General features: G+C 45.9%; 1 protein-coding gene and 1 pseudogene across 2 annotated transcripts; one reads left to right on the top strand and one right to left on the bottom strand.

The window, feature by feature from the left end:
• Window positions 1–2,698: 2,698 nt before the first annotated feature.
• Window positions 2,699–4,202, top strand: LOC125403092 (histo-blood group ABO system transferase 1 pseudogene; annotated as a pseudogene). Its single transcript, XR_015000816.1, has 2 exons — window positions 2,699–2,884; window positions 2,975–4,202. The product of XR_015000816.1 is annotated as a histo-blood group ABO system transferase 1 pseudogene (transcript).
• Window positions 4,203–17,070: 12,868 nt separating this feature from the next.
• LOC125403096 (histo-blood group ABO system transferase-like) lies at window positions 17,071–22,082 on the bottom strand. The gene is made up of 2 exons (XM_048438276.3): window positions 20,752–22,082; window positions 17,071–17,249 (listed from the first exon to the last, which is right to left on the bottom strand). Exons 1-2 carry the CDS (start codon window positions 21,869–21,871, stop codon window positions 17,215–17,217), a joined length of 1,155 nt encoding a protein of 384 aa, XP_048294233.1. The 5' UTR covers window positions 21,872–22,082; the 3' UTR covers window positions 17,071–17,214.
• Window positions 22,083–25,589: the final 3,507 nt, after the last annotated feature.

Below are 25,589 nucleotides of genomic sequence, written 5' to 3'. Positions count from 1 at the left end.
CAGTGTGTTCTGCTGTGAGGACAGATGAAGAGATCAATGAAACAGAATGAAGTGTATCAGTTGCCCCCCCCAAACAACAAACTTTCTACAAATAGGACTAATAAAGGACAACTTTCCAGATTAAAAAAAAATAAACAAAAAGACTGGCTCGATGACATGCACTTGAAATCCCAGTGCCAGGGAGGCAGAGGCAGGAGAATCCGCAGAGCTTACTGACTAGTCAGTCAAGCCTAATTGTTGAGCTCTGGGTCAATGAGAATTTGTTACAAAGGAAGTGGATGACATCCTAAGACTAACACCTGAAGGTTTCCTCTCACCCTTGCACATACAGACTTCTACACGCACAAGTATGCCACACATGTGCACATAGAGACATCTACACACACAAGCATGACACTCACGTGCACATACAGATATCTACACGCACAAGCATGCCACACATGTGCACATACACACATCTACATGCACAAGCATACCACACATGTGCACATACAGACATCTACATGCACAAGCATGCCACACATGTGCACATACAGACATCTACATGCACAAGCATGCCACACAAGTGCACATACAGACATCTACATGCACAAGCATCCACTCATGTGCACATACAGATATCTACAGGCACAAGCATGCCACACAAATGCACATACAGGCATCTACATGCACAAGCATGCCACACATGTGCACATACAGACATCTACATGCACAAGCATACCACACGTGCACATACACACATCTACATGCACAAGCATACCACACAAGTGCACATACAGATATCTACACACACAAGCATGCCACACAAGTGCACATACACACATCTACATGCACAAGCATGCCACACATGTGCACATACACACATCTACATGCACAAGCATGCCACACATGTGCACATACAGACATCTACATGCACAAGCATGCCACATATGTGCACATACAGACATCTACATGCACAAGCATGCCACACATGTGCACATACAGACATCTACATGCACAAGCATCCACTCATGTGCACATACAGATATCTACATGCGCAAGCACGCCACACATGTGCACATACAGACACCTACACGCACAAGCATGCCACACATGTGCACATACAGACATCTACATGCACAAGCATGCCACACATGTGCACATACAGACATCTACACGCACAAGCATGCCACACAAGTGCACATACAGGCATCTACATGCACAAGCATGCCACACAAGTGCACATACAGGCATCTACATGCACAAGCATGCCACACAAGTGCACATACAGGCATCTACATGCACAAGCATGCCACACATGTGCACATACAGATATCTACATGCACAAGCATGCCACACAAGTGCACATACACACATCTACATGCACAGGCATGCCACACATGTGCACATGCAGACATCTACATGCACAAGCATACCACACAAGTGCACATACACACATCTACACGCACAAGCATGCCACACATGTGCACATACAGATATCTACATGCACAAGCACGCCACACATGTGCACATACAGACATCTACACGCATAAGCATGCTACACATGTGCACATACAGACATCTACATGCACAAGCATACCACACAAGTGCACATACACACATCTACATGCACAAGCATGCCACACATGTGCACATACAGATATCTACATGCACAAGCATGCCACACAAGTGCACATACAGGCACCTACATGCACAGGCATGCCACACATGTGCACATGCAGACATCTACATGCACAAGCATGCCACATATGTGCACATACACACATGCTTTAGGTAAAAGAATTTGCTCGTAAAACATCCTGTTTCGTTGTTGTTTCCATCAACTTGATGCAGATTAGAGTTACCTGGGAATAGGGAGCATCAGCTGAGAACATGCCTCCATCACATTGGGCCATTGAGAAAAGATGTGGGAGTGCCCGGCCCGCCGTGGGTGGTACCACCCCTACCACAGGTGGTTCCGGGTGTATAAGGAAACTAGCTGAACAGGCCAGGAGGAGCATACACTCCAGTAAGCAACACTCACCCTGTCCCAGTGGTCTCTGCTTCAGGTCCCACCTCCAGGTTCCTGCCCTGAGTTCCTGCCCAGGCTTCCCCTGATGATGGACTGTGTGTAACCTAGAACCCAATCAAATCCTTTCCTCCCCATGTTGCTTTTGGTCATGGTCATTATCACAGCAGCCAAAAGCAAAGTAAGGCATAAAACAGCCCCCCAAAAGACATGTATGCGAGACGGTACATCGGGGTGCAAGAGCTCACACTCAGCATCTGGCTAACAATGCAGCTTCTGCTTTCTGGTCGGCCATGTCATCCAGGTCTAGTTAGCCATCTCTCTGGGGCTTTTCTTCATCTGTGCTGGGAGGGTCCCCCAGCGCTCACACACAGGCTTCTTCTGTGGGATCAAAATAATATAAGAATTTAACAGTCCAGCCGTAAACACAGTGTACGGCCGCCTGCCTCCTAAGTAGACCCCTGAGGGATTTTGAATTGCTCCTTGGGGTCTAAGGGAAAGTAACCTTTGACCTGGAGATTTCCTGCCTCTCTTACCGGGATTTCTAGTTCTTGTTTCTCAAGTGATACCTCACATAAATGAAGGTTTCAAGCCAGGAAGGGTGAAGGGCAGGGCAGGGCACAGGTTTTCTGACCCCTTGGTGGCCCTGCCTGTCCTGCTTTCATCACAATATGCCCTTCATCTGCTCAGTGTCCACATCACCCTGTCTCAGGAGCCCTGATTTCCATATTCTGGCCCTGAAGATCCATTTGCCTGCTGACTGGGTCCTCCTGAGCAAGTTTTTGGCATAACCTCAAGTCCAAACTGAATTTATGAACTTATGTAGCATCTCTGGAACCATCCTCCGCTGGGGAACCCTGAACACCCTGCTTTCAGGTACCTCTTGAACTGTGATAGGGGCTCAGGAGGAGTGGGAGGAAACATGCATGTCCCATGATCCATGCATCTCACCTCGTCTCTTGGCAGGGACAGGTCGCTGAGCGTGTTAACAGATCCAGCCGTCATCTATCCGACGTGGGCCATGGCCAGGTCATTGTGGACATTGTCTATGCAATACTTGTCACTTCACCAAGTGACTTTTCTTCTCGTTGCTCTTCTCTTGGCCATCTTTGGTTGTGGCTACTGGCACCAGAAGAACCAGATTCACAGGAGTGAGCTAATCAGGGCAGATGCGGGTGAGAGAAAACAGTATTGGCTGCAAGACAGACCATTACCAAAGCTGATATATCCCCAGCCAAGTGCACTTAAACCCACTAGGAGGGATGTCCTTGTGCTGACCAGTTGGCTGGCCCCGATTGTGTGGGAAGGGACTTTCAACACTGACATCTTAAACGAGCAGTTCCAACTCCGGAATGCTACCATTGGGTTGACTGTGTTTGCTTCTCAAAACTACACGGCGTACCTGGAGCAGTTCCTAAGGTCCGCGGAGGCGTTCTTCATGGCGGGACACAGGGTGAACTACTACATCTTTACTGACCAACCTCACGTGGTTCCTCAGATCCCCCTCCAGAGCGGAAGAAAAGCGATCACCTTCCAGATCCCGAGTTTTGAGCACCAGAAGGACATCTCCAGGCAGCGTCTGGAGTTCATCAGCATCTTTTCCAAACAGCGCTTTCACAAGGAGGTGGCTTTTCTGGTGTGCTCCGATGTGGACGTCAGCTTCCAGCACGACGTGGGTGTGGAGATTCTCTCTCCTCTGTTTGCCACCCTCCATTTGAGCTTCTACATGGCCAGCCGGGAGGTATTTCCCTATGAACGGCGGCCTAAGTCACAAGCTTATATCCCAAATGATGAGGGGGACTTTTACTACACAGGGTCCTTGTTTGGGGGATCAGTGGCAGAGATACACAGGCTCACTGCGGCCTGTTACCAGATGATCGTAACAGATCAGTCCAATAACATTGACGCCCTGGGGTACGGCGAGAGTCACCTGAACAAGTACCTGCTTTACCACAAACCCACCAAGATCCTCTCTTTAGAGTACATGTTCAATAAGAAGATGGCTTTTGAGAGGTGGGTGAGTGAACACGTCAATTTGTTCAGCCTCGTCAAGCAAGTTAAAATTTTGGAGTTGCCCAAGGATTACATACAGACACATAATAAAGACATCGCCACAAACTATTCAGAGAGAGAGAGAGGGGCTGGTCACTGCTACACTCTAACCATCCTCTTTTTTTTTCTTTGTCATCAATAACGTTTTTATTTCAGGTACAGTTGCAATCCCACACCACAATTAATTTTTTTTAGACTAGTTTCATTTCACGATGGCTTCTGTAACATGAAGAAGTACTCCAAAAGCAATTTTTAACAAAATAATGAACTCAAATTTCAGTGGTAACTTTTAAAGATGTACTTATTTTCCACTCAGATTACAACCTAAGGTTACAAAACCATCTAGATTGCATCCATTTTTTCCCCCTGTAGTAAAAAAAGTATGCTCCCTCTCTCTCTTTTTAAAGATTTATTTTATATGTATGAGTACCTGAATGTACATACCTGCACCACATGTGTGTAGTGTTCACAGAGACCAGAAGAGGGCGTCTGACCCCCATGTAACTGGAGTTAAGGATGTCTGAGCAGCCACGTGAGCGCCTGGGAACAAACTGCTTCTTTGCAGGGACAGCGAATGCTCTTGACCACCAAACCATCTCTCCAGCCCCCACCCTCAGCACACTCTCTTTATTTAAAACCAGCTTGACAGGAAAGGTAGCCTCACTTTTCCCTGCACGCTGAGAAAAGTTGTCAACATCTCCTATCAAAGTCCCAAATGTGGCAGAGCACAATAACACACAGACACACACACCACATACACATATACTACACATATACACACACACAAACACACAGACACGTGCAGACACACACACCACATATACATACATAACCACACACCAACACACACACACACAAACACACACAGGCACACAGACACACATAGACACACACCTCATACACATACATACACCACATGCCAACACACACAGACTCACATAGACACACACATCACACACACATACACTACACACCAACACACACCACATACACACATATATCGCACATACCAACACTCACACAACATATACACAGACACACACACACAGACATGCCACACATATACACCACACACCAACACACACCACATACACACATATATCACACATACCAACACTCACACAACATACACACAGACACACACACAGACATGCTACACATATACACCACACACCAACACACATAGACACACATATACCACACACACCAACACACAGACATACACAGATACACACAGAGGTACACACACAGACACAGACACACAGACCACAAACATATATCACACACACACCAACACACACACCACATACACATACACCACACACCAATACACATACAACACACCACATAAAACACACATACACCACACACACACCAACACATGCAGAAACACACACACACACACTCACACACACACTCAGGGAGGACAGTCTCCAAGCTCAGATGTAAGTTCTTGCCCTGCCCTCACCGAGTTTCTCTAAAGACCCTAAAGACAGAAGAGTGCTATCTCAGCTTGATGGAAGGTACCAGACATCAGAGACAACATTGCTCAGGGATTAGGGGGAAAGTCTCCTAGACACAAACTCTTGGTTCCTTCGTCCTGTTTTGTGCCACCTCCCTCCCCTCGGACAAACGAATGAGCACACTTTTATTTTTAGATTCTGTCTAAAGTGGAAAGAGTCTATCAGCATGTGGAAGAGCATGATTCCAAAGCAAGGCTGCCGAGCCCTTGGCTGCCTCTTTGTCCATGTACAGTGTCTACAGTGCCAGGAGACTCTGTCCAGAGTGAAGCCAATCTCCCTGCCTTCTGCCAGCCTATGCCTGTCACTTACAGCTCACTGTCAATGTCGTGATTTGTCTGTTTCCTACCAGCAGGAAAATCGCACTTGTAGCAAATAGAAGTTTGTATTGCCATGAAAGCCTGTCTCTTAGAGATAAAAATGATTTTTAATGGAGCAGCAGAGTGGCTGGGTCAGTAAACTGCTACACAGATGTGAGGACCCAAGCCTAAATAAACAGGTGCATAGGCAGCCAGGTTGTTGAGATTTCATGGGTGTGGCTTCTGGTCCTTTGTAGAAGGATACATTTTCAAAGTAGATGTCCAGGCCTTCTGACTCTTAGAGTTTTTCTGCCTTCTTTTCAGTGATGTTCCCTGGGCGTTAAAGTGTTGTCTTGTAGATGTATCAAATGGATCTAACCACATCACCACCACCACCACCACCACCACCACCACCACCACCACCACCACCACCACCTCCACCACCACCACCACCACCACCTCCACCACCACCACCACCTCCACCGCCACCACCACCACCACCACCACCACCACCGCCACCACCTCCACCACCACCACCACCTCCACCACCACCACCACCTCCACCACCACCACCACCACCTCCACCACTACCACCACCACCACCACCACCACCACCATCACCACCTCCACCTCCACCACCTCCACCATCACCACCACCACCACCACCTCCACCACCATTACTCTGCACCATGGTGAATTATTTGTAAATGGAGTCTGCACGTTGGTTTCTCAGACACCTAGACCCAAATAATCACACAGAAACTATATTACTTACAACAGTTTGGCCGATGGCTCAGGCATATTTTTGGATAGCTCTTCTATCTTAAATTAAGACATTTCTGTTAATTTATGTATCACCACCAGAATGGTTCCAGCATCATTCTCCTTCGGCAGCTACATGGCATCTCAACTCCATCAACTCTCTCTCTGTATCTCTGTTCGGATTTTCCGCCTGACTTTACTCTGCTAAGCCATTGGCCAAACAGCTTCTTTATTAACTAATGGTAATAAAACATTTTCCCAGCATACAGAGGGGACTCCCACATCAATTATTCTCTGTAATGGTCTCTATCTGTTGTAAAAAGAAACTACTTTAAGGAGAGGAGAGAGCTGCTCTCCTTTATGGCAACGGATATAAAGCTAGTATCCAGAATACAGAATTTCCCTGGTCTAGGAAAGTGACCGTAGCAGGTGCCCCTCTAGGTTCCATGACCTCACTGTCAAGGTAGTTGTAAGCTTCTGGTACCAGGCATGAATTCCCATATTATGTGTAGGTTGGAAGTCCAATTGGAGAGCTCTTAGGTGCCACCAAGATACAAACACCACTATTGCTGCTTTGGAGACATCTCTCCAGGATAGTCATAGTTGTGATTTGCTGGTATCACTGGGTAGACTATGGATTGCTTTTCTCCCATGGTGGCTTGCATAGCATCTGCTGGTACTATGAAAATCCATCCTTAGGGAGGGGGCTTCTGGGCCTAGGTTGATTCCTCCAAGTCCTGTGTCCATAGTGCTTGTTGTCTTCAGCAATAGGCATTCACCCTTGAGTTCTGGGAGGCCACCAGTGGACTCCGCCTGACCAGCAACCCAAAAGTGAGTTTCTCATGCCTGGGAGTGGGGTTGTGTTAGTCTGTGCTATAAAAGGAAGCATTGTAGTGTGACTTACTTAAACCGTATACATATGCATACCCACACACCTATATATCACATGTAGTCCCTATACATATGCATACCCACACACGTATATATTACATGTAGTCCCTATACATATGCATACCCACACACCTATATATTACATGTAGTCTTAGGTAAACACAAAGTGATATGCCCTGCGGCTTTTCCAAACAGACTCAGTCCTGCTTATTTCTCTTCTCTCCCTCTCCTTCACTATTTCTCAATGCAGTCTTTGTCTTCCTGGGTCTGAGTTATGTCACTCAGTGCCCGTGTGAATAGTCAAAACTTTACCAGGCCCCATTCCAGATGAGGACGTATGGGCAAATAATGCCTCCTGAGAGAGGGAGAAGCAGTGAGTCCCCTTGTTGCTTGTCCAACACTCCAAGTGACCGTCCCTAAAAGCAAAACATATAAACAACACTAAATTGACTCAGCAGGTTGAGTTTACATATTAATTCACGTGTGTGTGTGTGTGTGTGTGTGTGTGTGTGTGTAACAGTAACAACTAAACCAAAGGAGGCCATGAGTTACAGAGGGAGAGGGACATGGGAGGAGTTGGAGGGAGGGGTGTTGTAAACACAATATACATACATGGAATCTGCAAGAACTGCATGTTGTAGCATGCTAGCACTGCAAAGTGGAGCAAGACGGTCCTGGGGCTCAATGACCAGCCCAGTCTAGCTGAATCTGCGAGGTCCAAGCTTAGTAAGAGACCCTGACTAGAAACTAAAGTGGAGATTGATAGGGAAAGACACACACACACACATGCACACACTCATACACATACTCATGCATACTCATACATATGCATGCTACACATGCATGGGTACCCATGCACAATCATACACACGCACACTTTTATGTGCAACACTTGTCATACTGACTTACACACACCTGCATACATGTGCCCATGCACAATCACACACACACACACACACACACACACACACACACACACACTTTTATGTAAGACCCTTGTCATACTGGCTGTACAAAGTCTACAGAGAGAGTCAGTTATTCTCTTTGGTGGCTGATACATTGAGGGCCCTCTCAAATTTTTTAAACACTATTTTATGCACTGAGTGTTTTGCCTGTGTTATGTCTGCGCATCACATGCGTGCCTCGTGCCTGTGAAGGCCAGAAGAGAATATCAGAACCCCTGGAACTGGAGTTACAGATGGTTGTGAACCTCCATTTGCGTTCTGGGAATTTGACCTGGGTCCTCTTAACTGCTGAGCCATTTTCCCAGCCCCCAGATTTTTACTTTAATGACCACCAAAACTGTCAAGCGTCTCTCTTAGGCATCCTCACTGCTTTCAGTGTCTTATCTAAATGGTGACTCTCTAAGTCCTATATCACTTGAGTATCTCTTATATATTACTTTCAAGAAATTTACATGGTTTTGTTTTGTTTCACATTTATATTTTTTATGCATTTTGAGGTTTTTTTGTTTTTGTTTTTCAAGACAACGTTTGTAGCTTTAGAGCCTGTCCTGGAACTAGCTCTTGTAGACTGACTTGGCAATCTCTGCCTCTCAAGTTCTAGGATTAAAGGTGTGCACCACCACCATCCAATGAGTTAATTTTCTTTAAAAAAAAAATAAGGTCTGTGACCAATTAAAAACATTTAGGCCAGGCAGTGGTGGAATATGCCTTTAACCCCAGCATTTGGGAGACAGAGGCAGATGGATCTATGTGAGTTTGAGGCTAGCCTGGTCTACAAAGTGAGTCCCAGGACAGCCAGGGCTGTTACACAGAGAAACCCTATCTCAAAACAACAACAACAATAACAAAAATTCAGTTTTATTTTTTCTATGTGTCTGTCTCTGTATGAGTTTGTGCCCATGAGTGCAATGTCTACAGGAACCAGAAAAGGGCAGAAGACCCTGGAACTGAGGTTACAGAGGGTTATGAGCCTCCTGACGTTGGTTGTGAGAACTACTCAGGTCCTCTGGAAGAACAGTAGGAACTCTTGTCTGCTGGGCACTGTACCTCCTCCACCTCCATTCTCAATGTCTGCCCGCATCTTTCCTAATGTGCACTGTGCTGGCCTCAAAGAACACTCTGCTTCATTTTTACCTTTGTGGCTCTGTGCCTGTTCTTTGTGCTTTTTGCTGTTGTTGTTTTTGTTTCTGTATAAGGGTATTCAGTTCTTTTAGCACTATTGTCAAAACTCTGGTTAATATACTTATGGAAGTTCAGTCCCAAACTTTGTGTTTTGTTTATTGAGCATTTGTCTATTATTTCACCAATGCCACATCGTTTTGGTTACTGTGGCTTTATTGTATATCTTAGATTAGATGGAAAAATTTATCCCGCTTCCCTTTCAACATTGCAGATATTGTACAAATTTTAGAATTAGGGCGGATTGTTTATTTGAGCCACTGATAGACTAGCCTGACTCTATTTTGAGATTAGGAACTGTCAGCCAAGTGTGGTGGCCCACACCTTTAATTCCACCACTCAGGAAGTAGGTAGAAGCAGGAAGATCTCAGGACAGTCAAAGTTACACAGAAAAACTTTGTATCAAACCCCCACAAAAATAAAAAGGATTAGAAGCAATCTTGTTAGAAGGTCAAAAAAGTTTACTTTCTGTAAGACTTGGATTTGACCATGTCTTGACCCATTTTTTTTGAATTTGACATGTCCCATATCCTATAACCTGACCTCCACTCTGATAATACAAGATGTTCTGCCAAATATTTTGAGATTTTCTGCCAAGTTCCTATGTAACCAAAACCCCTTGGGAACCCTCTAGCAGAAACCCTATCTTCTCCTATGTTAAATACTATTTTTCTCAAATTCCTCTGTAGCAGCTCTGTCTGACAGAAAACAAAGTTTGTTTAATTCGACTAAAAAAGAATTTTGGTAATGATCTTTACTCTCATTTGGTGGAATGAACACCACAAAATGGTTAACACATTCGGATGGTCCTGCTGTACTTCAGGACAGCTGGTGCTGGAGAATTGTCTGTATTCTGTCAATCATGTTTTAAATAAAGCCGGCTGGCCAGGCAGGAGGTGTAGGTGGGAAAACCAGACAGGAAGTGGAAATGATGGAATGAGAACAGGAGAATTCTGGGAAGGAGGAAGCTGATTCCTCCCACTCCTGCCCAGATCACCGAAGCGGCAGGATGTGATCTGCCCCACTGAAAAAGGTACTGAGCCACATGGCTGAAATAGATCAGAAAAATGGGTTAATCAAGATGTGAAAGTTAGCCAGTAAGAAGCCTAACCTAATGGACCAATCAGCTTTATAACTTCCTCTGTGTTATTTTCTTTGGGGCCAAACAGCCTGGGGGGACTGGGTGGGACAGAAAAACACAAACAAGCTGACCCCCCTCATGTTACAGACAGCAAACAAGTTTCAATCCAATTTGAGACTAAAGAGTGGAGGTATAGTCATATTGAGTCAAATGGGCTATATAAGATAATGTCTTAATAAATGATAATAAGCAAACAAAAACTATTTTGAGGAACATTCATCAAAACCACATGTGAACACCAGTGTATACTGAGCTGGCCTCTAAGAATACCCAATTTTATTTTTATCATTTATATTAGAGGAATGTGTTTACGGTACCATATTCTACATTTTGAGATGAATATTTTTTGCAGATGCAATTACCAATTTAAAACTTTTAGGTCAGATGTTTCTCTATCGAAGACGTTTTGCACGGACTACGTATAGTTGAGGCAACTGAGCTAATGGTTACTCTGGGTTATGATCTCACCAGCAGTGTCAGGAGGGACACAATTTGTTAAGAGTGCACCCAGCTGGACTGATGCAACAAATGAATGGCAACCAAAAGCAAGATCTGCAGGTGTACCAGCCCGAGCTGAGGACTGCTGGCAGGCCTTGGGAATGGGAGAGGATGGGGTGGAGGAGGTGGGATGGAGGTTGGGATGGAGTTGAGTGTAGGAAATATCATAGGAACGGCGCTGGCATGGGAGATCTGCATGAGGAAATGGCCCATGAAGAGCCCTTTGTGTGCTGGCAGTACTCAGGTGAGTGGGAATCTCAGAGGGTGTTCTGGCTGGGACCTCTTCCACCCGCCATGGTTGGGACACGTGACTAAGAGGGAGCACCAGGAAATGGAACACAAACTGAGGTGCAACTGCTAAACCCTAGCCTGGCTGCCTAGAGCTTCTGGCTTCCAGAATATTGTAGGTGCAAGGTGTAATGGTCTGTCCTGCCCCTTTAGGAGACAAGCCCTGCACACTCCCTCCCCTCTTCTACTTCCAGCCTACGAGTCCTTCTTTTCCATTTCTCCCCCCCTGCAGCTTCTGCTTCTCTCCCTTCTCCCCACTTCTCCCTTTACCCCCTCCTCTCTTTCTCTGTCTCTCCCTGTTTCTCTCTCTCTCTCTCTCTCTCTCTCTCTCTCTGCTCCTCTGCTCTTCTCCCTTATCCCCTTCCCCTCTTTCCCTTACCCCTCCATAACCCACTAAGTAAATACCCACTTTCTCTGCATGGCATGCCTAATAGGTCTCTGTCTCTCACCCTGGGACCGGCTGCCTTTGTGGCTCACCATGGTCTCATTGCCCACTGCACTCAGGGACTGGCAGCATTTTATTTTTACCATAACATAAGGTGTTGACCAAGTGTGGTCTGGTGAGCACCACCCACTTGGGGATTATTCAAATCCACAGGCTCCTTGTTGACTGCCCACTTGTGGGTGAGGGAGGAATGTTTTAGTTGTTGTGTTTTTTGGTTTTGTTTCTGTTTTTACAGACACTGCCCTAGCCCGACATTCCTCACAACAGACTCTCCCAGGCTGGAGGCTAGCCTCAGCTGATATTTGATCAGATTCTCTAATCCTACAGATGGCCGTTTCCTGTGTCACCCTTACCTCTGCACTCATTTGTGTATGGAAATGTTTTCTTTCTTTGTTACTTCAATTCAAATGCTGACTATCTGCCTTCATGGAGTCTTGATCTCTTTAGGAATACCAGCATCTTGGGGCTAGAGAGATTTCTCAGTAGTTAAGAGCACTGACTGCTTTTCCTAGTTCAATTTCCTGAGTTCAATTTCTAGCACCTACATGGAGGCTCACAACCATCTGTAATGGGATCTGGTGCCCTCTTCTGGCCTGCAGGCATATATGTAGGCAGAACTCTGTATACATATCAATAAATAAATCTTTTTCTTTTTTTAAAGAATACCAGTACTTCTTCAAATTTCATTTTTTTTTTCCTCCCTGAGTAAGGTTTCTCTTTGTAGCCCCATCTGGAACTTGCTCTGTAGACCAGGCTGGCTTCAAACTCACAGAGATCCACCTGCCTCTGCCTGTACCACCACCACCTGGCTTGCAAAGATTATATTTTAATATCCTGACCAAATTAGGCAATTTATCAAATATTCATTTTTTTCAGTACAGAGCTGTGATAGACCATTGTCCCCATAATTTTTAGATCTTTTCACTGTTTCTCTCAGCAACATTTTGTAAGAGTCAGCTAACTATGGCCTATGGGGTGAATTTAGTTCCAGATGTGCATGTATACATGCTTGTGTGTGTAAACTGATTTATGTATTTTATGTGTATGGGTACTTTGTCTGCATGTACATCTGCATAGCAGAAGAGGGCATCAGACAGCTGTGAGTTGCCATGTGGGTGCTGGGAATTGAACTTAGGACCTTTGGAAGAGCAGCAGGTGCTCTCACCCTCCTTCCCTTCCCCCCACAACGGAACATTTGAAGGTCCCATCTCATGAGAGTCTAGTGTGGGTCATCACAGCTGGTCTACGGCAAGACGGTAATTGTAATGATAAAATGGGGCAGGTCCCTGAAGGGCAGCAGCGGGCCACCAGAGGCAGCTGGGTCCCACCGCTTGAGGCCTCTGTGGGTCCCAGGCAGGTGGAAGATGGCGGCAGTGGGTGAGATACCTCTGCAGGCAGCAGGTCCCTGGAGGAGGAGGAGCCACGGCCGGTGAGAGACAGAGATGGAGAGGCACAGCATGCAGAGTGAGTTTAGATATAGCTTATTTAGTAAATGAGAAGGAAAGGGAAGGAGGAGGGAGAGAGAAAGAGAGAAATGGAGAGAGGTGGGGAGAGGAGAGGAAAAGAGGGAAGGAGAGGGGCGGAGAGGAGAGGGGAGGAGAGGAGAGATGAGGAGAGGTGAGGAGGCAGGGCAGCAACCACCTCTTCCAAGAGAGACAGGGCAGAGAAAGTGCAGGCTGGAAGCTAAGCAAAAGAAAGATGGCTTGACTAGACTGAAGGGGGGAGGAGTGGGCGGGGCTCGTCTCTTAAAGGGACAGGACAGACCGTTACAGTAATAGAAGCACAACCTGGAGGAGACAGCTTCTCCAGGTCAGGTGTGCCTGAGGCGGTGCAGTGGTTTAAAAGAAAATGGCCCCTCAAAGGGGATAGCACTATTAGGAAGTGTGGCCTTGTTGGAATAGGTGTGGTCTTCTTGGAGGAAGTGTGTCACTGTGGAAGCAGGCTTTAAGGTCTCACATATGATCAAACCGTGCCCAGTGAGATCAGGTCACTTCCTGTTGTCTGTGAGTCAAGATGTGAGTCAGCTCTTTCTCCAGCACCACATCTGCCTGCACGCTGCCATGCTTGCTGCCGTGAAGATAATGGACTAAACCTCTGAACTGTAAATATTTTCCTTTTAAGAGCTGCCATGGTCATGGTGTCTCTTCACAGCAGGAGAAATCCTAAGACAGGTGGCCCACCTGTTGACAGGGACAGAGGTCTCTCCAGCACAGTGAGAAGCTTGGCTCTACCCAGTGTGCCCTAGCTGGATGGGCGGAACATGACCTGACAGTCAAGAGAAATGGGTGTGTCTCCTCCAGTTTTCTCACAGTCATGCTCCTTATGAGCCTACGGGGGCCGTTTTCATTCAAACCACCACATCCCACTCCCTAGTCCCATAGGCTTGTACCATAAAATAATGCAAAATGAATTCATTTAGTCCCCATACAATCTCAATACTTAAACCCAAAGTTCAAAGTCTTTTCTGAGACTCATAGGAGTCTTAACTGTAACACCCTGTAAAATCAAAATGAAAAAGTGTGCGAACACAGACCACATACTCCCAACATACAGTAGCACAGGGCATACACCACCCTTCCAAAAGGGAGGAAAGGGAGCACAGTGAGGAAATACTGGGTCAAACAAGTCCTAAAACCAGCTGGGCAAACTCCAAACTCTACATCTTCTTGTCTATTGTGAAAACTCTCTTCAGGTCTCCAACTCCTTTCTCCTTTGTTGACTGCAACACACTTCTTCCTCTTGGGCTGCTTCCACTCCCTGTTAGCAGCTCTCCTCAGCAGGTGTCCCACGGCTCTGGCATCCTCAACATCCTGGACTCTCCAAGACAATCCAAGCTTCACTATGACAGCTTCATGCAATGACTTCTCTAGGCCTCCATGCAAGAACACCTCCGACATGCCTGGTCTCAGCCACTTTCCTTTGTCAAGGAGGAAGATTCCAAGCCCCTTTCTTCTATCCTTAACTCCAGAATCATGTGGCTGAAGCTGCCAAGTTCTTTTGCTTGCTAGGACTGGAACATGCCCGCCCCCCCCCCCCCCTTCAAATACATTTTTACTAGCTTTCTGTTTTTGATGGTTTCCTTCACTGCCTAAGCCTGGCTGACCTGGGACTCCATCGAGATCAGCCTGCCTCTGTCTCTGGAGTTCTGGGTTTAAAGGTGGGTACCACTACCACCCATCCTGAAGCTTTTTAAAAAAATTCCTTTTCTCAAGTTGGAAGTTTAGCTGGGTGGTGTCTTACCCTAAGGTCTTCACTCTCTTAATTCCATTTAACATCAGGCCTTTCTCTAAACTTTTTACTGATGCCCCTTTTCTGCTTGAACTGTACATTTTGTGTTTTTTTTTTCTGCTCAGCTGGATACTTTCATTATATATCCGAATAAGACTGTTGACTAATAACCGCAGGACACAGTCAATACTAAGCTGTTTTGAAGTGTCCTCTGCCAATTCAGGTAAATAAAAAACTCTTCCATTCAGCCTTAGGCAGACTTTTTGGACAAGGGAAGAAAGCAGCCACATTCTTTACCAAAATCTCACAAGACCAGTCTATAGGCAATTTACTAATATTCTTCTCCTCTGAATCTTCTTGATCCAGGCCCCCCACAGTTCAAATGCACCACTGTCTCCCATACTCCTACTAGTGTGGCACATTAGACCCATTTAAAGCTTTCTATTACTTCCCTAAAGTTCCAAAGTCCACATTCACTCTAAGCAACAGCACAGTCTGGCCTATCACAACCACACCCCACTGCTGATACCAACTTCTGTCTTAGCCAGGGTTTCTTAGCCATGAAAGGACACCGTGACCACGGCAGCTCTCATAAAAGAAAATGTCTAATTGGGGCTTGCTTACATTCAGAGGTTTAGTTCATTATCATCATGACAGGAAACAAGGCAGCATACAGGGAAATATGGTGCTGGAGGAGTAGCTGAGAGTTCTACATCTTGGCAGGCAGCAAGAATACAGACACTGGGGTTGGCTTCAGCACTTGAAACCTCAAAGCCCACTCCTAGCAACATACCTCCTCCAACAAGACCATACTTCCTAATCCTTCCTACGCAGTTCCCCAACTAGGGACTAGGCTTTGAAGCATGTGAGCCTATGGGGGCCATTGTCATTTAAGCCACCACAGCCATCCTTCTTCATGGATCGGTCAGAATTTCCTAAAATGCTAATGGATTTTTATATACACTTTTGTGAAGGGTATTCATCCACAAATATGTTTATTGTTGGCCTGAGGTAACTCCGGACTTGCAGAGATAGCTAAGAGGAAAGCTTCCTCCCTTCCACCTACTGAAAGAATTCAACACTGGTAAAATACTGTCCTAATGTGCTTGAAAGAATTGGCTGATTTTAGTTTCCACCCTGGAAACTAAATTTAACTTTTTAATTCCTTTTGTTTGAGACAGGCTCTCACTATAGAGACTAGGCTAGCCTTGAACTTGAAGACAGCTGCCTGCCTCTGCCCCCTTTGTTCTAGGATTTAAGTCATGTACAACCATGACCCATATTTCTTCTTCCTCTTTCTCTTTTTCTTCCTCCTCCTTCTTTTTCTTCTCCCTTTAGAGATAGGGTTTCACTACATAGCCCTGGCTAGCCCGGAATTTGCTACATAGATCATGTTGGCCTTGAACTCACATGGATTCACTTGCCTTTGCCTCCTAAATGCTGGGATTAAAGGTGTGAACTCCCTCACTCAGCTTCCCTTTTAGTTTCCTGATGAAACTTACTGCAGTTTTGTCAGTATTATTAGCCTAGGATCCTCTTAGAATACTGACCTGGCACCTGGAGAGTCGTGACAGAAGCAGGTAACAACGGGAAAATACTGTCAAAATATGTGATGTTATTGAATGTAAATGCCATGTGACTATTATGTATATCATTATGTTGAGCGTCATCCTGGCTTTGACTCCAATCCTATGCTCAGTGCAACCACATATGCCAACTTTCAGCATCTTCCCAGATCCCTGGCCAGACGGTGCACATCCTCTACACAACAGACAGAGCTTGGATACCAAGGGCTGATCCACGGCTGCTTTATTAGAATTGTTGTGATAAAAACTGGTTTTAGCTGTTGTTGTTGTTGTTGTTTTTAAAACACAACAAAGCAGGAAGAAGCATCACTGCAAAGATTCCTCTCCCTCAGCAGTTTGGTTCCAAATGGACTCAGCATAGCATATCCCTCATATTACCCTGGAACCCTGGAAGACAGGAAGATGGGCATTAGAGTTCAGATCCCAAATACCCCACTTTACCTCGCCTTGCACCATCCCAACAAAACTTGTGTGTTGCAGGCTTGGTCTCCAAAGCTGCAATGGTCAAAGGTGGTAAAATGACTAGATTCTGAAGGCTTTGGCGCTAGTGACAGATTCACAACAGAGTGGGCTGTTAGTGGGTGGTGTAGATGTTAGGAGGCAGGGCCTAGTGGGAAGAAGCAGGCCATTGGGGAGGAAGTTTCCTTGAAGGATAATTTTGTCTCCATAGCCTTGCCCCCTCTCTCTTGGTCTTTGCTTCCTGTTGGCTAGCATTTGAGACGCTCTCCCTCCACCATGGGCCACAGGTCTGAAGCAACGAGGCCAAGTAACGATGGGCCAAAAACCCCGAGACTGGGAGCCAAAAGAAGTTGGTTTCTCCAGGATTTTTGTCAAAGTGATAGAAAGATAATGAGGATTAGGGTGCCCTCACTGATAGATGCTGGGCTTATGGGAGGACTTCTCAATCCCCTAAGAAGGGCAGACACAGCTCCTTGACCCATCTCCTAACTCTCCTGTCCCTGAGACTTCAACATGACTTTGACCTCATAGGCAATGACATACAAAACGTTAGCCTGATGAGAAGCGTGATAAGGATGAGTCACGTCTGTACAGGTCACATTCATTTTAAACAGGGAGTGTGGTTTTTTTTCTTTCCATGGTACCAGGAATTGAATACATGCTGGGAAAGTGTTGTAGGAAGGACCTACACTTTCTAGCAGCAAACAGAGTACTGCTGGGAGCCCACCATGCTTTACAGGCTCACCGCAGAAGCGTAACGCCACGGAAGACCCAACATGAGGATCTAGAAATGGCACAAAGCGCACTTCTGTCTTCTTGCAGCTGAACTGTAAAGGCAGAGATGGCCCCTGCTGAGACGGAAGGTGGCGACGCTGAGGAGCCAGTCCTAGGACAGCCATGATATCATAGCTGAGACTCAAATGATGGGATGGAAAGGGGATGGTTTGAGCCTCAGGGCCTGTTCTGCTGCTGTGACTGGTCACGGGGCTCTTGGGGACACTACTAGTATATTTTCACTTTCCATTAAGGAGACAACGTTTTGCTGAATTGTTTTTGTTATAAAAACAGCTTCTCAGTATTGACATGAAATGTGTGTATATACATCTATCTATCTATCTATCTATCTATCTATCTATCTATCTATCTATCTATCTATCATCTATCTATCTATCTATCTATCTATCTATCTATCTATCTATCTATCTATCATTGTTGGAACACTATCCAATAATAGAGTCATGTAAAGAGATTCCTGAATGTGTGTGTGTGCAAATCCCAAGAAAGCAAGATAAGAATCTTGTGTCCTTAGTTTCTTCAAAACGTGGAACTGTTCTTGGACTCTGCTTTTGTGCTCCTCCCAGGTGGAGTGGGCAGGAGTGCGTTTACTTCCGATGATTCATCACACCTGGCTATTGTTATTAGTTATTATGCGTCCATGGAAAAACATGCTCTGTCATGTGCAGCCTGCCCTTCAGTTCGTGCCCTTTACTCACGCGAGTCTCCTTGACCCTCAGAATATAAATTGTCTGATGCTCTGAATAAAGCTGGCTAGTGTATAAGACGTCAGTCCTCCTCATTCATTGGCGTCATTCTCCCAGGTCCCACACCGCCTCTAGAACAGTAAACAGCCTACAAGCCTGAACATGATGGTGCACACCCTAAATCCCAGTGCTCTATAGTCAGAGGTAGGAGGATCTCTCTGAGGTCAGGGCCAGCCTGGTCTACAAAGCGAGTTCCAGGCCTACACAGTGAGACCTTGTATCAAACAACAACAAAACCAAATCTTAAATTTGGAGCCTCAAAAGAGAAGGCTCCAGGAACTAAAACATTTTTCATGCACAGCAGGAAGCCAAAGGCTGCTACGGGGTAACCCTCTGCCCCTCTGCACCATAGAGAGAAAAGAAAGAGAAAGAACTAAAACAGAGCCATAGAAATCTAAGGTTTCTGCAATAACCACCGCTGCTAGAGAGCACAGAGAGGATTTCTAAGTAAAAGAGAGAGAAAGCTTTCTGTTCTCAGGAAATCATCTTCAACTACTTGGTGAATCATGAAGCTAAACCCAGGGGCTGCGAGCAATCCATCAGTAGGCACACTCACTGCTGCCAGTCAAAAACTGTGTTTTGAGATGGACAGAAGCCAGGCATGAGGAAAGAGGGTCCTGGTCTGACATCACATCACCTCTGAGCAAGCATTCAAGGGAACTCTTCCACCGACAGGGACGATTTGGAGAGGGCTGGGCATTGATGACGCTGTCTTTAATCCCAGCACTCGGGACACAGAGGCAGTCTGTGAGTGTGAGGCCAGTCTGGTCTACAGAGCCAGTTCTAGGACAGCCAGGGATACACAGAGAAATCCTGTTCTGAAAAAAAACAAAAACTAAAAACCAAAAACCAAAACCAACCAGTCAACCAACCAACCAATCAACCAACCAGCCAACCAATCAACCAACCAACCAAAGAATTTGAAGAGGAAGTGATTTGGCTTACAGCTCACCTTGGCCAAAGATCAAAGCAGGCCCTGTGTGACAGTTGCCGTGAAAGGCAGATATGTAACTAGACCTCATTTCTTCTGGAAAGGTGTTGTCTAAGATACTCTGCTCACCAGGACAAGACGATACCAACCGGCCTCATTTACCTGAAGGGCTATTAAGGAAGAGAAGGCCAAGTGGGCCTAACCTAAGAAATCAGCCCGCCTAAGTGTGTGTTGGCAGTGGGGGTACCTTGGTGTCTGATAAAGCTGACATTGAGGGTGGTGTCATAGCTTCAGTCATCAACTTGGTGCATCCCATAGGAAGAGGGGACCACAACCGAAGAACTGTCTCCATCAAACTTTTCTCCACCAGGAGAAATTGTCTCGTCATTGATGTGGGTGGGCAATGGCACCTGGACAAGTAGTCCTAGGCTATATGAGACAGGAAACCAAACAAGCCAATGGGAGCAAGATCGCAAGCTGCGTTCCTCCATGGTCTCTGCTTGAGTTCCTGCCTCCAGGTTCCTGCCTGAGTTCCTGCCCTGGCTTCCCTCGGTGATGGAGTATTAGATTCTGTAAGCTGCACAAACCCTTTAACCCAACTAGGTTTAGGTCAGCGTTTTATCACAGCAAAGGAAAGCAAAGGAACCACGTCTGGTGGGGTGCGGGTGCAATTATACCCGAGCATCCTTTTCAACCATTTGGAACTGTGAAGCCTGTGCTCACGCTAGGAAAAACTGATTCTGAGCCGGGCGGTGGTGGCGCATACCTTGACTCCCAGCACTCAGGAGGCAGAGGCATGCAGATCTTTCTGAGTTCAGGGCCAGCCTGGTCTGCAAAGTGAGTTCCAGGACAGCAGTCAGGGCTACACAGAGAAAATCTGTCTCGAAAAACAGAAAAATTAAAAAAAAATTTCTTCTGATCTTAGTATGTTAGCCAATTGAACATCCTTGTCACTGACCCTGTTCGGGATCCCCCTGGAAGTCTTGGTAAGTGTAAGTCCAGGGATATTTGCTGATTCTTACAAACATTTCCCCGTTTATAAACTCTTCCAGAAAACGTTGTCTGTTCAGAAATTCCTTATTCCACATGTACTCAGGAGAGAGGACCTTGGTGGGTTTGTTGTGAAGAAGATACTTGTTCAAATAGCTTTCATCATGCCGCATGACCTGGATGTGAGCGGCTTGGTCCAGCATCATCGCCTGGTAGCACAGCTTGGTGAGCCTGTAAACCTCCAGTACCTTTCCCCCAAAGAAGGCCCCCGAGTAGTAAAAATCTCCCTCGTCCTCAGAAATGTAGGCTTGTGACTGAGGTTGCCTTTCATAGGCCAACATTTGCCTCGGAAATTCAAAGAACAGAGGGTGCAGTGTGCCAAACAAGGAGGACAGGATCTCCACGCCAACGCTGTTGCAGAAAACCATGTTCACGTGGGCACAGACCAGGTAATCCACCTCCTTCGCAAAGCGCTCCTGGGAAAATAGGCTGATCACCTCCATTCTGTAGATGTAGGTGTTCAGGGGATGCGCAGAAGCCTGGGCTTCCAGAATTACCATCTGCCTCCCCTTAGAGGGCTTCACGAGTGGCACGCTAGCTGGCTGATCAGTGAAAATGTAGTACTTCACCCTGTGTCCCTCCATGAAGTACGTCTCCGCGGTCTGCAGGAACGCTTTCAGGAAGGCTACGTATTCTCCGGTGGCAAACACGACTAACCCAATGGAGACATTCTGGAGCCGGAATTGCTGGTTCAGGATTTTAATTTGGAAGGTCCCATCCCACACGATGGGAGCCAGCCAAGGCGTCTGTATGGCTATGTTTTCACTACTGGTCGCTAGTAGTTTTGACTGGTAATACCACATCCTGGACACGTTCACTATTTTCAGGTGGTCCACTTCTCTAACTGTTACGCTGTCCTCGGCTAGAATGTATTTTGGCTTCTGTCTTCCCAGGACCAGGAAAGCGTAGACAGAGAAGGCCAATGAGAGGGTGAGTGGGAAAAAAAAGATCACAGAAAGAAGTGAGTGATATTTTGATTTCTCAGATTTCGGCAGCAGTTGGATCACGGCTTTTGGTGTCTCCACCATGATGTGAGGGCAACTTGTGCTGGGTAGGATGGGTCAAATCCAAGATGCTCAGATTTCCAAGTCTCCCAGTGCACAGCCCACTCATTCAGCAGCCCTCCAAACTCCACAGGACTGACCCAAGTGCCAGGGTCTCAAAATCCTGACAGAACTCCAGCAAAGACAGTGTCCCTTTATGGGCATCAAAGCAACAGCATGGCAGGATAGGACAAAACTCAGGATCCCTGACACATGCGCAGGAGACTAGCTGAGGACATCACTGAGCAGGCCAAGAGGAGAGATTGTGATGAAATCAGGGCAGGGCAGACACACCACACGTGGCCTTACTCTCAGGACACTCATGCTCCACCTTGCCCTTGGTGATGGCAATGAGAGAAACCGTGAGCAGAAGCCATTTCCTCGGAAAATCGACAGCCTTGAGACCAGACTGTCTCTCACATCACTCTAGGTGGGTTGCTGGGGGGGGGGTCCTCACTTGGAAGGACTCATTGAGTAGCCACGGTAAAGAGAGTGTTGTAGGTGAAAAGTTTCTGCACCCCATGAACCTCTCCACCGACGCAATAATCCAAATCAGACCAAATCAAACCGAACGGGAAAATCCCAGGTTTAATGGATACCATTGCTCCTGGGCAGCCATCCATCCCCTTAGAGACGAGTCAGAGAAGGAAGACCCGAAAAACGATGTGTGTGTTTTCTGGGGTACAATTTAAATAGCCCGTGGAAGTGGTCTTGAGCACCTCTGGGGAGGGGTCATCACTTGGTGGGCTTTCTCAGAGGTGGAGTCTGGACTGAGACAACTCCCAGGGGAGGGAACTTGGGATGGAACATCTACCCAAACATTCTAGACTCTGGATGTATGGATGCCAGGGGCTGGGGTGACACTTCCACCCAAACATCAGGCATCAATGTTTGTTTCCCCCTTATTCTCCTAGTATCACATAGAAGCCATTGAGGATTTGTTCTGAGGTGGCAGGCTTTACATTGTTAGAGCAGGGTTGCTAACTCTAGTTAGCAATATCTTGTTCAAACATCACCCTGAGTGAATGAAGCCCTGTTGGAAAACCTGTCCGTGAAAGGTCCAGGCTCAGTATTGGCTTCAACCTTGAACAACATTAAAAAACAAGAGATTACAAATTCAGTGGACAAACCCTTCATCGTAGTTTGCTTCCTATTGCAACGATAAAGAACACAACAAAAAGCAACTTGGGGAGGAAAGGGTTTATTTCACCTTACAGCTGGCTCACAGTCTATCATGAAAGGAGGTCAGGGAAGGAACTAAAGCAGAGACCATAGATGAGCAATAGTTTATGGCTTGCTCCCCATACATTGCTCAGCCTGCTTTCTGTTTATTTATTTATTTATTAAAAATTTCCACCTCCTCCCCACCTTGCATTTCTCTCTCACTCCCCCTACTCCCCCTCCCCCTCCCTCTCCAGTACTAAGAGCAGTGAGGGTTCCCTGCCCCGTGGGAAGTCCAAGGTCCTCCCTCCTCCATCCAGGTCTAGGAAGGTGAGCATCCAAATAAACCAGGCTCCCACAAAGCCAGTCCATGCAGTAGAATAAAAACCCAGTGCCATTGTCCTTGGCTTCTCAGTCAGCCCTCATTGACAGCCACATTCAGAGAGTCTGGTTTGATCACATGCTCCATCAGTCCCAGTCTTGCTGGCCTTGGTGAACTCCCATTAGATCAGTCCCACCATCTCAGTGGGTAGATGCACCCCTCATGGTCCTGACTTCCTTGCTCATGTTCTCCCTCCTTCTGCTCCTCATTTGGACCTTGGGAGCTCAGTCCAGTCCTCCAATGTGGGTCTCTGTCTCTATCTCCATCCATCACCAGATGAAGGTTCTATGGTGATATGCAAGATATTCATCAGTGTGGCTATGGGATAAGGCCAGTTCAGGCACACTCTCCTCTGCTGCCCAAGGAACAAGCTGGGAACATCTACTTGGACCTGGGAACCCCTCTAGAGTCAAGTCTCTTGCAAACCCAAAATGGCTCCCTTAATTAAGATATCTACTTCCATTTTTCCATATCCACCCTTTCTTCATCCTAACCATCCCATTTCCCCACGCTCTTCCTAATCCTCCCCTTCTCCCTTCTTCCTCCCTATCTCCCCTTACACCCACCCCACCCCCCACTCCCGTGCACCCAAGTTTTGCCTGGCAATCTTGTCTACTTCCAATATCCAAGAGGATAACTATATGATTTTCTTTGGGTTCTCCTTCTTATTTAGCTTCCCTAGGATCACGAATTATAGGCTCAAAGACCTTTATTAATGTCTAGAATCCACTTATGAGTGAGTACATACCATATTCCTCTTTTGGGGTCTGGGTTATCTCACTTAGTAAAGTGTTTTCTATTTCAATTCATTTGCATGCAAAATTCAAGATGTCATTGTTTTTTTACCGCTGAGTAAAACTCTAAAGTGTATATGTTCCACACCTTTTTTAACCATTCTTCTATTGAGGGGCACCTAGGTTGTTTCCAGGTTCTGGCTATTACAAATAGTGCTGCTATGAGCATAGTTGAACAAATGATTTTGTATTATGATTGGTCATCTCTTGGGTATATTCCCAAGAGTGGAATTGCTGGGTCCTGAGGTAGGTTGACTCCCAGTTTTCCGAGAAACCGCCACACTGATTTCCGAAGTGGCTGCACAAGTTTGCATTCCCACCAACAATGGATGAGTGTTCCCCTTACTCCACAGCCTCTCCAGCATAGGCTATCATTGATGGTTTTGATTTTAGCCATTCTGACAGGTGTAAGATGATATCTCAAAGTTGTTTTGATTTGCATTTCCCTGATCACTAAGAAGGTTGAGTATGACCTTAACTGTCTTTTAGCCATTTGAATTTCTTCTGTTGAGAATTCTCTGTTCAGCTCAGTACCCCATTTTTTAATTGGGTTAATTAGAGTTTTAATATCTAGTATCTTGAGTTCTTTATATATTTTGGAGATCAGGCCTTTGTCTGATGCAGGGTTGGTGAAGATCTTCTCCCAATCAATAGGTTGCCTTTTTGTCTTAATGACAGTATCCTTTGATTTACAGAAGCTTCTCAGTTTCAGAAGTTCCCATTTATTCATTGTTGCTCTTATTGTCTGTGCTGCTGGGGTTCTACATAGGAAGTAGTCTCCTGTGCCCATGTGTTGTAGACTACTTCCCACTTTCTCTTCTATCAGGTTCAATGTGGTCAGATTAATATTGAGGCCTTTAATCCTTTTGGACTTGAGTTTTGTGCATGGTGATAGATATGGATCTATTTTCATTCTTCTACAGGTTGACATCCAGTTATGCCAGCACCATTTGTTAAAGATGCTTTCCCTCTTCCATTGTTTAGTTTTAGCTCCTTTGTCGAAAATCAGGTGTTCATAGGTTTGTGGATTAATATCTGAGTCTTCAATTCGATTCCATTGGTCAACATCTCTGTTTTTGTGCCAATACCCAGAAGTTTTCATTACTGTAGCTCCATAATAGAGCTTGAAGTCAGGAATGGTAATGCCTCCAGAAGTACTTTTATTGTATAGGATTGTTTTGGCTATCCTGGGTTTTTTGTTTTTCCATATTAAGTTGATTATTGTTCTCTCAAGGTCTGTGAAGAATTTTGTTGGAATTTTGATGGGGATTGCATTGAATCTATAGATTGCTTTTGGTAGAATTGCCATTTTTACTATGTTTATCCTCCCAACCCAAGAGCATGGGAGATCCTTCCATTTTCTAGT

This window comes from Myodes glareolus, chromosome 1, assembly GCF_982192425.1.
Source record: "Myodes glareolus chromosome 1, mMyoGla1.1, whole genome shotgun sequence".
NCBI classification, from domain to species: domain Eukaryota; kingdom Metazoa; phylum Chordata; class Mammalia; order Rodentia; family Cricetidae; genus Myodes; species Myodes glareolus.
Note: the sequence above shows the minus strand (reverse complement) of the source record. Positions and strands in the feature narration are given on the sequence as shown.